At 36.7% G+C, this 14,464-nt stretch overlaps 1 protein-coding gene and 1 non-coding gene across 2 annotated transcripts; both read left to right on the top strand.

Annotated features, from left to right (window-relative positions):
- The first annotated feature begins 8,142 nt into the window (after nucleotides 1-8,142).
- On the top strand, nucleotides 8,143-10,381 carry LOC104237281 (transcription factor MYB41-like). Its single transcript, XM_009791393.1, has 2 exons — nucleotides 8,143-8,479; nucleotides 9,360-10,381. Exons 1-2 carry the CDS (start codon nucleotides 8,211-8,213, stop codon nucleotides 10,117-10,119), a joined length of 1,029 nt encoding a protein of 342 aa, XP_009789695.1. The 5' UTR covers nucleotides 8,143-8,210; the 3' UTR covers nucleotides 10,120-10,381.
- Nucleotides 9,814-9,919, top strand: LOC138884510 (U6 spliceosomal RNA). The gene has a single exon (XR_011404691.1). It is a non-coding gene; the product is annotated as a U6 spliceosomal RNA (small nuclear RNA).
- Nucleotides 10,382-14,464: the final 4,083 nt, after the last annotated feature.

Genomic DNA, 14,464 nt, shown 5'->3' with positions numbered 1-14,464 from the left:
CAGCTTATATGGCAACAAGTACATACTCGTAGCTATGGACTATGTGTCAAAATGGGTGGAGGCTGCAACTCTCCCTACAAATGATGCAAAGGGAGTCATTGGTTTCCTGAGAAAAAATGTCTTCACCCGATTTGGCACTCCAAGGGCAATAATCAATGATGGAGGTACTCACTTTTGCAACCGAGCTTTTGCAAAGTTGTTAGAAAAATATGGTATTCGCCACAAGGTTACCACCCCATATCATCCACAAATAAGTGGGTAAGTGGAAGTGTCAAATAAAGAAATCAAGAGTGTGTGTGACAAAAACCTTGAATGCTACAAGAACGGATTGGGCGAAAAAGTTAGATGATGCAGTCTGGGCCTATCGTACCACTTTTAAAACTCCAATTGGCATGTCTCCATATAAACTGGTATTTGGAAAAGCGTGTCATTTACCAATGGAGTTGGAGCATACAGATTTGTGAGCATTGAGGCAGCTGAATCTCGACATAAAAATAGCAGGTACAAGTAGAGTCAATGAGTTGCACGAGTTTGATGAGTTCTGTTACCATGCTTTTGAGAGTACAAGGCTATATAAGAAGAGAATGAAGATATTGAATGACAAAAATATTCTTGAACGAAATTTTAAACCTGAAGACGTGGTATTGCTATAAAATTCAAGATTGAAGTTGTTTCTGGGCAAGTTGAAGTCCAGATGGTCGGGACCATTCAGAGTAGTGCATGTGCTATCAAATGGAGATGCAGAAATTAAGTCCGAGGATGGGATAAATAGGTTTAGAGTCAATGAGTAAAGGTTGAAACACTACCTACGAATGAGTGACAAGAAAAGATAGAAAGATGTGATACAACTGAAGAACCTCAATATGTAAGTGAAGCATAATCCGGAAAGTCTGTGTCATGCCGCGATGTTAAATCAGGCGCTTCGTGGGAGGAAACCTATTGTAATGTTGTATTCGTCATGCCGTGACGTTAACCAAGGTGCTCGTTGGGAGACAACCCAATTGTAGTTTATTTTAGCGTAACTAGAATTTTTCTTTTTGGCTTAAGGCACTAACATATTTGCAGGCAGCACTAATGGACCGGGCAGGAAACCTCGCGGTGCCAGGTTCCTAGCGCACTTGGCCAGGCTACATGGCTCATGTCGCCAGGTATCCTACGCGCGTTGAAGCTCGCCTAGCGAGGGGTATAGCGAGGTGGATCTTGCGGAATCCCTCGCTCCACACGCCTCATAACTCGCGTTTGAGCTCGCCTCGCCAGGTATGTAACTCGCTAGAAGCCTCGTGTCGCTAGGTAAGTTTTTTTTTCTTTTATTTTCTTTTTGTTTTGTTTCTTTTAACTCCTCCTCTTATAAACCTAACTTAAAACACTGCCTCAAGCCTAAAAAAGAAAACACCCACGCCTAAAAACATCACTGCCCGCCCCAATTTCCCTCTCCTCCTCCCACATAAACCCCATTGAAGACAAGTATTCCTCCATCCCTTCACTCACTTGCAACATCAATTCAAGAGAAAGCGCTTCTCATAAATATCTAAGGTATGGTTTCTAACTCTTTACCTTGCCAATTTTCAAATTGTGTAAAGGCATGAAATCGGATAACTTTTAGGTTTGTTCTTTATAGTAACAATGTGTTTGTTTGTCCTACACCTATAAACCCCATAGGAATGGTATTATTGCTATGTGCAATAGTGGTAGCATTGAATTCCCAAGCCGATTTGGGAGGATGAGGAAATCCCTCATTCTTACAAGCACCTCCATATCACTAGTGTTTGCTAAGTGTTTGTCAAAATGCCTCAAAGACATTCTTTGTCCCCATTGGAGACCGAGTATCCAAGAGTGTAATACTAGTGCTATGTTACAGTGCACCACTTGGAATTTTAACTGTGGGGTGGCTCATTAGTAGCTCTGTACTTCAAAATTGTAGATGACATCTTTGTGTCATTTCTTGAATTTCATGCTAAAAGAACGAGGTGAAGTCTGAGTAGCCTCGAAAATTTTTGAACATCATGTGATGAACTCTTAAGTGTGGGGTTGCAAAACCATGTTTTGAAATGTTGCAATGCGACTAAATCTGACTAATGTTCACTTGTGTAGGTACGAACATGCCTCCAAAGAAGGATACTAGTAAAGGCAAGGTCAAAGCCACTGCTCCATCCAAGGCTAAGGCTCCCTTCACACCTCCACCGAAAAAGAGAAATGGAGGAGGGGGGAAGCCACATCAAGTCAGGTTGAAGGACGACAAGCAGTTGCAACTATAACAGCCACTCGTCCACAACCTCTGGGCCAACGAGAGTTTGGAATCAAGAGCATACCCCCACATGTTAAGGACTCATACAAGAGTTGTCGGTCGAGACATATACATCCGGAATCTGCTATTCATGAGCGTCGCCTACAAGCCAAGTACCAAGAAATATGGAGAGGTATTCATGAAAAGGGGTTAAGTTATGTGTTGAGAAACTTCAGAGATATCAATGTTAATCTTATTCGGGAGTTTTATGCCAGTTTTGATCCAAAGGATCCTGAGCAACTGGTGCCTATTCGGGGAATGTTGATCGATTTTTCAGTCTTGGCAATATGCAATTTCTTAGGTGCACCGGATGTTCCCCAGGAACCCTTGGACAATTTTATCACCCGTCCTACATATCGAGAGTTGAGACACACTCTTTGTGGTGTCAATTCTATGGCGACTTGGGTTCGGGACAAGAAAACCAATCGCCATAGGAAATTCCCTAAGAAACAAATGAAGTTAAAAGCATAAGTGTGGTTGAAATTGATTAGTACACGACTCCTACCATGCAACCATGACACTGTTATTAGCCGTGAAAGGACTTGCGTGTTATATTTCTTAATGACGGGCCAAAAGGTGAATGTGGGCCCTTTGATCTGCTACCAGATGACCCAAGTGAGAACTAGAAAGAAAGTTGATCAAGTGCCCTTTGCAAACATCTTGACTCAGTACTTGAGACAAGAAGAGGTGGAGGAGGAGAAAGCTTTCGATCACATCATTGCTCCGTCCCTACGACTAATAGACATCACAAGCGTTCGGGTTAAGGAGGAGAATGCCACGACTTCATTGACAGGGTCCGAGCGCAAGGCACACAATAACAACTTTATGGCCCATTTATATGGGATGATAGATTTGCAACTTTGGATCGGGGGACGGCCGACCACTATAGAGGAGAGGGCAATCTTGGAGGAGCTTTTACCGCTCAATGCTCATGCTCAACAACTAGTTGGGCTTGGTGATGGCTACCGACTCCCAAATGATGAAAATGTCAACACACCAGAGCAGTCTGAGGCCGAGCCAGAGCAGTCTGAGGATGATGATGATGATTAGGTGGATGAAGTACAAGATGAGGAGTGGAAAGCTGCAGATAGAGCCTTCGAAGATGAAGGCGATAACGAGGCTTGATCAGGGAGTTTTCACACCACATTACTCGTTTTTTTGTTTTGTTGTCAGTTTATGTATGCATTGAGGACATTGCATGAATTAAGGGTGGGGGTGGTAACTTGTAGATATTAGATACATTAATTACTTCTTGTTTTATGTTTTTAGTTAATATTTTAGTTAGTGTCGTCTTTGCTTAGAAAAAAAATTTGGACTCTTCCCGACGATGGATCTCCTAGACAGTTTTCTTGAGGAAATTAAGTCTAAAGAAAAAAAAAATTCTTTGTAGGTATTGTAGTAATTCCTCCTTGGTTTTTCTTTGTGCCACGGTTCTTTTTCAAGGGTTTTGGTTGAACCGGGTGCAGTTAGTTTTATTTTTTTGGAGTAGGAACCAATGTACTATGAATTGAATTGAAGCAATATCTCGTGACTTTATTATGCCTCGAGAATAGAAAGTACTCTGGTTGTGACGCTTAGGCTCAGTTTTTGACTCTAGTATAAGTACCTTAAATCGTATAATCTTAAATTTGCTTAACTGCTTTGACTAGAGTATCATGATAAAACCAATCTTGAGTAAGTTATGTGCCATGTGTGTGTGAGGTTTATGTGTATTCTGTATATTGCAGTTGATGTCTAGAACTTGCCCCGTGTGTTTGCAAAGCGAAATTGTAGTCTTGTTCGGTCTGGGAAGTGATATAGGCATTTCTTCATTGAGCCAGATATATATAGTTTATCCGCCTAAATGTTATGTTACGTAGTTAACCCCTTTGAGCATGTAATCCTGTTTCTTTGGCAACCACATTACAAGCCTTATCCCTTTGTTTGAATTAACCATTTATTTGAACCTTTTTGCCTCTCATGAACACTTGAATTATTATGAATTATGTAAAAGTTAAAGTGTGGGGTGGTGGTTCAGCTTTTGAGTGGATCAAATAAAATAAGGAGAAAGGGGCACTGTTCTGAAGGAAAAAAAATATAACTAAAGGCCACTTGAATTGAAAAAAAATGATAATAATGATAAAAAAATTGTATTGTATGAAAAAATATTTTTTGGTGGCGATGACTATTGATGTAATTGTGCTTAAAGAAGTATGGGGTAATATACACTGATGTGAAGGTGGAGTTTTGGTTTGACATAAGTATGGACTTGAGTGTTAAGGTATATGTATTAAAGTGCTTAGGGGGGCGTAGTCACTCATATCCAAATGTATCCTACCCGACCCTCAACCTACATTACAATCAATTAAAGTCCTACTTGATCCTAGACTGAATGAACTCGATTAGTAGAATAATACACTACGATCAAGTCTATGGCGCATCTTTTGTGGAATATGAATGTTATTTCTGAGAATGAGTGAATTATTCCTATCTTGAGTTCCTACGTTCATAAAATTTATTGTGTGTGGAACTAATCTCTTTTGTTGTGTGACAGCACGTAATTCATGATGGAAAGGTAATGTCATTGACCTTTATGTTAGAGTAAGTGAGTGAGTTGTGAATAATACATGGTACTTGTGAGTCAAATCTTGAGTGGAAGATGTTACACCTTTGTGCTTAGTATATTTTAAAGATTCTTGGTGTGAAGAATTAGGAGAATTGCTTAAAAAGGTCGTGCCTATAAAGTGTAGTTTGATTGCTCGAGGACGAGCAACGTTTAAGTATTGGGTAGTGATGTGTGGCTATAATTATATATTTTTAGTACATTACATGCTCTATATTTAGGTGCTTTAATGCTAAACTATACTATATTTGTGTTTAATTGAGTTATTTTATGTGTAGGTACATTGGAGATGAAATTGTGAGCAAAACGAATACTTTGGAAGAAAAAGTGTAAACGAAGCAATAAGTTGGCGAGGCGAGCTTTGTAGCTCGCGTTAGAGCATGTGAGGCAAGGCATTTTTCTCGCCACAGAGCAGGCGCCGCAAGAGATATCGCGAGATGAGGCTTGCTAGAGAGTTGGCGTCGCGAGGCCTAAGGCGAGCTGGAGTGCGCGTTGGAGCTGGCGCCGCACGGTCTATAGCGAGGGCGTTACAGATTTTAAAAGCCTATTTCATCTCCTTGTTGGGTTTGGACTTGGGCTATTTCGTTTAGGTTTTTTCCCTTCATATATAAATAGTCATCAACCACCATTTTGAGGGAGTTCGGCGACCAGAAGCAAGAATAACACGTGTAACAACTTTTGGGAGAAAGAATCATCGAGTTCTACATTCCTTCATCTTTTCTTTGTAATTTGATTATCCAAAATACTTGAAAAATTGTTACTACGAATATGAGTAGCTAAACTTCTAATATAGAGTTTGATGGAACCTATTGAAGGATGATTTCTCCATTGCATTTAATATAAATTCGTCATTTACTTTTCTCCACTTGTTCAACTATATTATTATTGTTGTTGGTTGAAGGGCCCTCAATTGACTGTGCCTATTTAGTGTGTACTGCTCGAGAGAGAGAGAGTATGCATTTAGGTAGTTATTGAATAACACCGCTCCTAATGTATTTGAGAGATCAATACAGAGGGTTTAAAGGTGGGATTAGAGATAACGAAACCTTGGTGCGATCATAGTGAGCGGTAAATTAGTGTCTGCGACTGCTAGCGTAATTCGAGAGAATACGTCTAGTAAATTGTGGTAGTTGCTCGAGAGAGAGCTACACACTCAAAGTACTCACGATTGGTAGAGAATACTTGGGTGAATTTATAGGAACCGTAGCGGGGAAGATTCCGATAATAGGGGAAATCAAAACCCTAGACCTTTCTAATATTGTCTACAATATTTGCTTTGTTACTAGTAAAATTACAGCTTTTTAATTACCTTGCTTTTAGTTAATAAACAATCAATTCATTGTTCTATATTTCTGAAAGTTGATTATTTGGATTCTTACGAAACTAGTGGTTATGATTAATAGGTTAATTTCCTGTGGAATTCGACTCCAGACTTGTAAACTGAATTATATTTACAACGACCGCTAGACCTCTTAGGAAACATAGTTGGGCGTGCTCACTCCTTAACTTAATTTTGACTACGGTTCAAAGTTATCCTCAAGTTTGAGCTTTGTTAGAGGTCACGGGAAAATATAAAACGTTTTCCTAATGATATGAGTAATATTAAATTAAATGTCTAACGAGGACAAAATTACTCGATTTCGAATAGCACTGACACAAATTTACTGCTTTCCCTATAAGTAATTAGTTAATTGATCTTTTTGTTATGTTTAGACGTTGAATTGAACATACATTATATTTACACCAAATCATGTTAATTTATTATAGTTACGTAATTTAGTGAGGTAAAAATATATATTAATTAACCATCACTAAGTGCAAAAAATATATTTGCAAACATATAATATATATTTATTAATTTGGTGTCAATATTGGACGCATATAATTTTTTTTAAACAGCCATACTCAAGAGCAGTTTGAGTAAAAGAAGAATGTTAGGTGGTATCAGACATGGTCAGAAAAAAGACAAAATTGATGACAAATTCGATGATGATTTAATTCACAATAATATAATGTTTTTTTGAAAGCAGCCAATCTAATCATTTGACAACGAATTAGTGCTGAATAAATTGCATGTTTCTTCTGAAAGGGATTTGAATAGTTAATTTAATTTGTTGTGTGTTTTTTGTATACTTTTAATCTGCTGCACCTCGACCTTAAAATAATTTAATTTCTATTCACTAAAAGTAAAATTTAGTTTTTATATTATCAGTCTCATTTTTATATCACGAGTTCGAGCCGTGGAAATAATTTCTTGTAAAAATGTAGGGTAAGAACGTGTACGATAGACTCTTGCCGACCCTCCCGAACCCCGCGCATAACGGGAGCTTAGTGCACCGAACCATCCTTTTTTTAGTCTCATTTTTGTGTGAATTTCGCATAGAGTCTAACACATTATAACAATTTTGATCTCTATGCATATAAACAACAACACTTCAAATGCACCTTCACTCGAACACATTTAACCGTTACTTTTTCTTAGTAAAGTATTATAACTAATTAATTGAAAATTAGATATAGTCCCAACGAGCAATACTCTCACAATCCCATTGTTGGTTGAATATCCTCCTATTCCTACTTTGTACTCTATGATATTCTAGAACTTTTCTAACTCAATGACCAACAATTAGATTATAAAAAAGGAAAAAAATGTTTAATTTTGTTTTACTGAATTAAGGATTTAACTTGTTTTATTTGAGTGAAAGTGGCCACAAGCCACTTGGTATACAAAACTTGTATTAGTTGATCATGGTAGTTAATTTTGATCACATTTTCGAGAAATGGTGACGAAGATATATATCACCTACATTACTATACATAAACCTAGAACTATCAGTGTAATTTATAGGTTACATATTCGAGTTGTAGACGAATTAATTAGCAGCCATTAATGTTTGTATTAGGGTATATGGTAGAATGTCTACATCACACCCCTTGGGGTGCGGTTTTTTTCAGGACCCTGTATGAACGCGGATACCTTTTCCTTTTTATAAACTTGAAACTACCTACTTCTTATTTTAATTATTTCATATTAAATATTCATGAACACTATAATCCACCCTTCTGCTGAAAAATGTCAAAAAGGTCTCTAGATGACTTCTTTTCCATTACTTGCCGTGTTGCTTGAAGCTCTCTCTTTGGATAATAATATCAAGAAATACTTTGACCTTGTGATTTAAAACTAATTATATTGGAACATAATTATATATATATTTTCCATGCAGTTATAAAAGCCATTACTATACTTGCTCGATATCTCAAAAACTTCTCCTAAGTATTATCTTTCATTTTTCCTAATTTTTCTTTTCTTTATTAAAAATAAGTATGGGAAGGTATCCTTGTTGCAAATTAGATGATAATGATTTGAAGAAAGGGCCATGGACAGAAGATGAAGATGAGAAATTGATTGATTATATAAAGAAATATGGTCACACAAATTGGCAATTAATTCCAAGAAAAGCAGGTTTAAAAAGATGTGGAAAGAGTTGCAGATTAAGGTGGAATAATTATCTTAGGCCTGATATTAAGAGAGGAGGATTTTCACATGAAGAAGAAGAAATTATCATTAATCTCCATTCTGTTCTTGGAAATAAGTAAGTGTCACAATACTCTTCTTTCTTCCTATCTGAAATCCAATTCCAAATAAATAAATAAATAAATAATCTCACTTATTATGAATAGTTACGTGTAGATTATAATTATCTTTTAAATAATATGATGGTGTATAAAAATATTTACTCGATAATATTAAATTTTTTCAACAAAGAGATATTTTTATTAGATTTATTTAATTTTTGAAGGGCAAATCCATCCCCCATACCTGTAGTGTACTAGTATAGTCTACGGTAGTAAAATCAGAAATTTTACAAAGGGTGTATAAGGTTTAATAAATATATTTATAGAAAGTAATTTTAACCTATATACATAATATAATTTTCTATATACGCAGTATAATTTTTCGATGAATGGTGTTCAATTGAATACCCTTCACTGTATGTGGCTATGCCACTGATAGTCTAGTATTCCTATTCTTAGAGTTCTGTTACTACCTGCTGTTCGTTTGCTTAGGCTATCTTATTTTTTTGGTTGTGGCTACTGCTTCTCTCTCCCATGGCTTCTTCACTATCGTACTATCGTATCTCTTTTTCAAAATTACTGTGATTTTGCTTTCTTTGAGCCAATGGTTTATCAAAAACAATAGAGATAAGGTCTGCGTACATACTATCCTCTCCATACCTCATTTATGAGATTGCATTGGATATATCGTTGTTTGTTGTTCTAAGGGCAAATCTATCGAATAGTTTCATATTTTGGAAAAAAATATATGGATTTTTCATGTTATTACTACTGATTATGAACAATTACCCGCACACTATAGTTATCTTTTAGATGATACGACGATGTAATCGAAATTTACACCATCATTATGTAGTGTTAAACTCTAATTTGAAAATTTGTGGTTATTATTTGTAGGTGGTCAAGAATTGCAGCTCATCTTCCAGGAAGAACTGATAATGAAATCAAGAACTTCTATAACACACATTTAAAGAAAAAGCTTCTCAAATTAGGAATTGACCCCCAAACACACAAACCAATATCTGATCTTAATCCCCTTCTAAAATTTTCTAATCAATTTAGCTCTAACTCCAACCATTTTGTTTCTTTAGCATCTACCCTTAGATTACGAGCACATTTTACTTTACTAGCCAAAATCCAACAACTTATAAACTCAAACTTATTTTCATCAATTCAAGGCAATATTTTAAGCAATCCAAATCCTCTATTATTTCATGAGAGCCTTAAATATGAGAGTGGTCAACCCCAATTCTTGGATTCCTCTCTAGCAAATTTCACTACAACAATTCCTTGTTTGGATAATACTAATTCACTTTCCAATGATTATTCTTATATTTCAAATTCTTCGGAAGTCCCGTCTGGGACATCTGATAAAATTGAAATGATACAAAGAAGATTAGCACAATCGTTCCTGTGCAATGATGACATGCAGAAATCGAGAAATGGTTCAAATAACTTTGAATTATGTCAAGCTAATGAATTGAATTCAAATGAAAATCAAGTTGAAGGAGTACCTGCAAGAGCTTCTACTCAAGGAAATTGCAACTTTAATCAAAATTTTATTCCCACATTTTCGGAATTAGATGATATTGCTGCATGGGAAATACCTCAGGATAATGAAGAAATTAATACCTTTTGGAATACTATTTTTCAATGATTTTCTTATCATGTCTAGACATCCCTAAATGTTTTGATATTTTAACTTCCTTTTTTTTCCCTTCTGTACAATGTTGTTAAAAATTCTTTTGTTTTTTTTCGTTTGTGTGGAGAGTATTATTTTGATCTGTAATTGTTGGAAACCTATCCATCAATATTATGTTGCCATGTATATACGTCTATGTTGGAACTGTTTTATTGGCTATTTTCATCTCATTTTCCCTAAATATTTGTAAAAATAAAGTGGAACTAATATTCATTGACGGTGTAAATAATTTTTACAACTTTCAGGTTACCTTACCTATTGTAACAAGTAGCTTGCCTTATTTCAGATCCCACTTTGTATGGAGGGTTACATGCAGATATATTTTGGATTTCTTAAGATTGATGTATACAAGTTAAACTCTTTTTATTCCTTATTCATGTAAATGACTATCATGAGGCTACTTTATTTATTGTAACATGTAATTTGCCTTAATTATTTCACTACAGATCCTACTTTTTATTGAGGGGTTACATGTATATATCTTTTAATTTGGGTTACCTAATAGTGTAAAAATTTTCACAAGGTTAGTGTATACAAATTAAACTCTTTTTATTCCTTATTCGTGTAAATGATGGATACTTAATAAGTTGGAAATAAAAAGAGAGTAGGGCTTGACTTTGTTGCTGCCGATGATACATACCAGGACCTTAATTCCCTTAATGGCGGAGCCAAAATTTGAAGTATATGAATTATGAATTTCCCGTCAAATATATTGCTAATTTTAGTTATTGAGTTTGCATTGAATATTTATTTTTAATGAATTTCCTAATACAAATACAAAATTTAATTTTGTCCGAACCTATACTTAATATTGTAGCTCCACCCTTGAACTAAATAAATTAAACTATATAAAGTCAGCACTGTCCCTTTCTTTCTTGAATCTGCAGTAGTAACTTGTTTGAAGCAACAACTGACTGATTATAATTTCCTTTACCTTTGGCCATCTATAGGATTTCGTCTTGTTTTAGTTTAATCTCGTTTGTTCATTATTATTATTATTATTATTATTTATTTTATTTTTTTGCCGTGGTTTCCGGGCGATCGCTTTGCGAACCCAACTAGCTGTACCCACCGGGTCCCGCTGTTTCAAGGCAGGTCCACCACGGTTAGTTCCACGGGGCCCTGGAGACGCGGCCGGTTTGTAATGCCTCCAGTGGCCCTGCTGGGGCTCGAACCGGCGACCTGAAGGACTTTGTCCTCAAGCCTTTACCAGTCGAGCTACCCCTCAGGGTTGTTCATTATTTGATCTCTTATTCTTTGGAGCAGTTAATTTGTGATGACCTTTTGGGTTATCACTTATTTTAGAAATAAATTTTGCATTCGGAGGCCTTAAAAACCTCTTTCTGTCTCACCTCGATTTGCGTGCGCAGTCCGATAGCGTAGCTGGAAAGCCATTATGTGAAAATCTGTGAAAAATGATGAATTTTGCCTTTAAAATGAGTTTAAGTTGACTTCGATCAACATTTTGGGTAAACGAACCCGGACCCGTGATTTGATGGTCCCGGAGGGTCCGTAGAAAAATATGGGACTTCGGTGTATGCCCGAAATTGAATTCCGAAGTCCGAAGCCCGAGAAATGAATTTTTGAAAGAAATTATTTTGCTGAATTAATTATGAAATAAAGAAAAGAATTTATGTTTGAAACCATTGGTATCGAGCCCGTATTTTGGTTTCGGAGCCCGGTACATATCTTATATATGATTTGAGTTAAGCCTGTGAAATTTGGTCAGAAACGAACTTGAAATGACGTGAATCAGACCTTATTTGAGAAAATTAGAAAATTTGATGTTCTTGAGTGATTTCATAATTTTTGATGCTAAATTCATAGTTGTTGATGTTGTTATGGTGATTTGAATGCACGAGCAAGTCCGTATGAAGTTTTTAGGTTGGTGTACATGTTTGATTTGGAGCCCCGAGGGCTCGGGTAAGTTTTGGATAGGCCACAGAGTGGAATTTGGACTTAGAATATTGCAGATTTTAGCTGGTGTATTGCAGGCCTGCAGCTCACAAATGCGAGCAATGTGCCGTAAATGCGAGAAGTGGCCTGGGCTGCCTTATTCGCAAATGTGAAGTAACTGTCGCAAATGCGACGGCAGTATCGCAAATGCTAAGAGGCCTGGATTCCTCAGGGTTCGCACATGTTCGCAAATGCGAAAGTAGCAGACTTTTTGGGTTTACAATTGCGAACCCTGTTCGCAATTGCGACATCTGCAACCTGCAATTTTATAACTTAGCCGAAAATCTTTCATTTTTCACATTCTTTCAAAACCAAAACACTCTTGAGCGATTTTTCAAAGACAACTTCTCTTCCAAACCGATTGTAAGTCATTTCTAACTCGTTTTCTTCAATTTTTAACATCTTTTCACATGATTTCAACTCAAAATCAAAGGTTTTTATAGGGGAGATTGGATGTTTTGGGTAAAACCTAGATTTTTCAAATTTTGGGGATTTGGACCTCTATTTGAGGTCCGATTTCAAAATAAATTATATATTTGGGTTCGTGGGGGAATGGGTAATCGGGTTTTGGTTCGAACCTTGGGTTTTAACCATGTGGGCTGGGGCCATTTTTTGACTTTTTGGGGAAAACTTTAGGAAACTTATTTTCATGCATTAGAACTTATTCATTTAGCATTTAATGAAGTAATTAAGTAACTTGTGGCTAGATACGAGCGAATTGGTGGTGGAATCAAGAAGTAAAGCGATAATTGATACTTGAATTGTGTTCGTGGTATCGAGGTAAGTGTTTGGTCTAACCTTGGCTTGAAGGATTACGAGTGTGTCCTATTTGCTATGTGTTATTTATTTAGTACGACGTATAGGCATGGTGACGATTATTTATACATTGGTGTCAAGCATGCCCGTGAGTCTTAAATTGAAATTGTTGTGTTCTTAATAAGTACTACGAATGCCTAAGTTGTTGATTTTCTGTGTTGGGCAAGAATTATGGTTATTCTCATGGAGGTTGCTTATGGTTGAGTACTGGTACTAGTCGAGGTTTCTTGTGAAGTTAAATGTTGGAACAAGTTTGGTTATAACTGACTCCCTTGCCGAGACGTATTTACTTGTATAGTCGATTCCCTTACCGGGATAGTGTTGTTTTCTTATTATTCCCTTGCTGAGACTCTTTTAGTGATTGGTGTTGAATTGTATATAATGATATGGATCGGGTTGCGCGACGCAACAATATTATATTTGGATCGGGTTGCGCGACGCAACAATATTATATTTGGATCGGGTTGCACGCCGCAACAATATTATATTTGGATCGGGTTGCACGCTACAACAATGTTATATTTGGATCAGGTTGCACGCCGCAACAATATTATATTTGGATCGAGTTGCACGTGGCAACAGTGATAAATGATATGGAACGGGTTGCACGCCGCAACAATGTTTTCATGATTTGGGACGGGTTGCGCGCCACAACAATAATGATAGAAGTGGTTATTGACTGGCTACGATTTTCCTTATTCTTTCTGCTGCAAGTTTTAAATTGTTCCTTAAGCTTTTCTCTTGAGTTACTGTTGGTAAATGATCTTCCCCCCCCCTCCCCCGCGCAGCATGTTTCCCCCTCCCATCCTTAATTGCATATTTCTGTGTTGTTTTCCTCTGTATATTATATAACTGCATAGGTTTATTTGGTAGTCTAGTCCTAGCCTTGTCACTACTTCACCGAAGTTAGGTTAGGTACTTACCAATACATGAGGTCGGTTGTGTTGATACTACACTCTGCACTGTGTGCAGATCCCGGAGCAGCAGCATTCAGATTTTAGCTTGGGTGGCTGCCTTCAGTCCAGTTGGAGATTCCGAGGTAGTCCTGCAGGCGTCCGCAGGCCTGACGCCTCCCTCTGTCCTTTCATCTTGTTTCATATACTTATTTCAGAAATATTGTATTAGTTATCTTTCAGACCTTGTTTATAGTAAATTCTAGACTGTCTATGAAGCGTGACACCAGTTCTGAGTAGATTTTGCTTAAGATGTTGTATTGGGTATTTATTCTAATGGTTTGTCATTTCTTCCGTTTGCTTTAAATTTTCGTTGTTTACAACTGTTGACCCACACTTGTTAAAGAATTAAAAAATGAAAAAAAAGAAGTAATTTGTGCGAACGGTCGGCTTGCCTAGCTTTCACTATTAGGCGCTATCACGACTCTCGAGGATGGAAATTCCGGGTCGTGACATAATTAATAGCTTCATACTTGACGTAAAAGCAATTCATGCAACTTATACATCTTTTTATTCTAATCATATTATTATTTATTTTATCCTTATTTAATGAGATAATTTATAGTCATACAAAT

The sequence above is a fragment of the Nicotiana sylvestris genome, chromosome 12, assembly GCF_000393655.2.
Source record: "Nicotiana sylvestris chromosome 12, ASM39365v2, whole genome shotgun sequence".
Classification (NCBI taxonomy): Eukaryota; Viridiplantae; Streptophyta; class Magnoliopsida; order Solanales; family Solanaceae; genus Nicotiana; species Nicotiana sylvestris.
The sequence above is the reverse complement of the archived record's forward strand: the minus strand, read 5'-3'. Positions and strand labels throughout refer to the sequence as shown.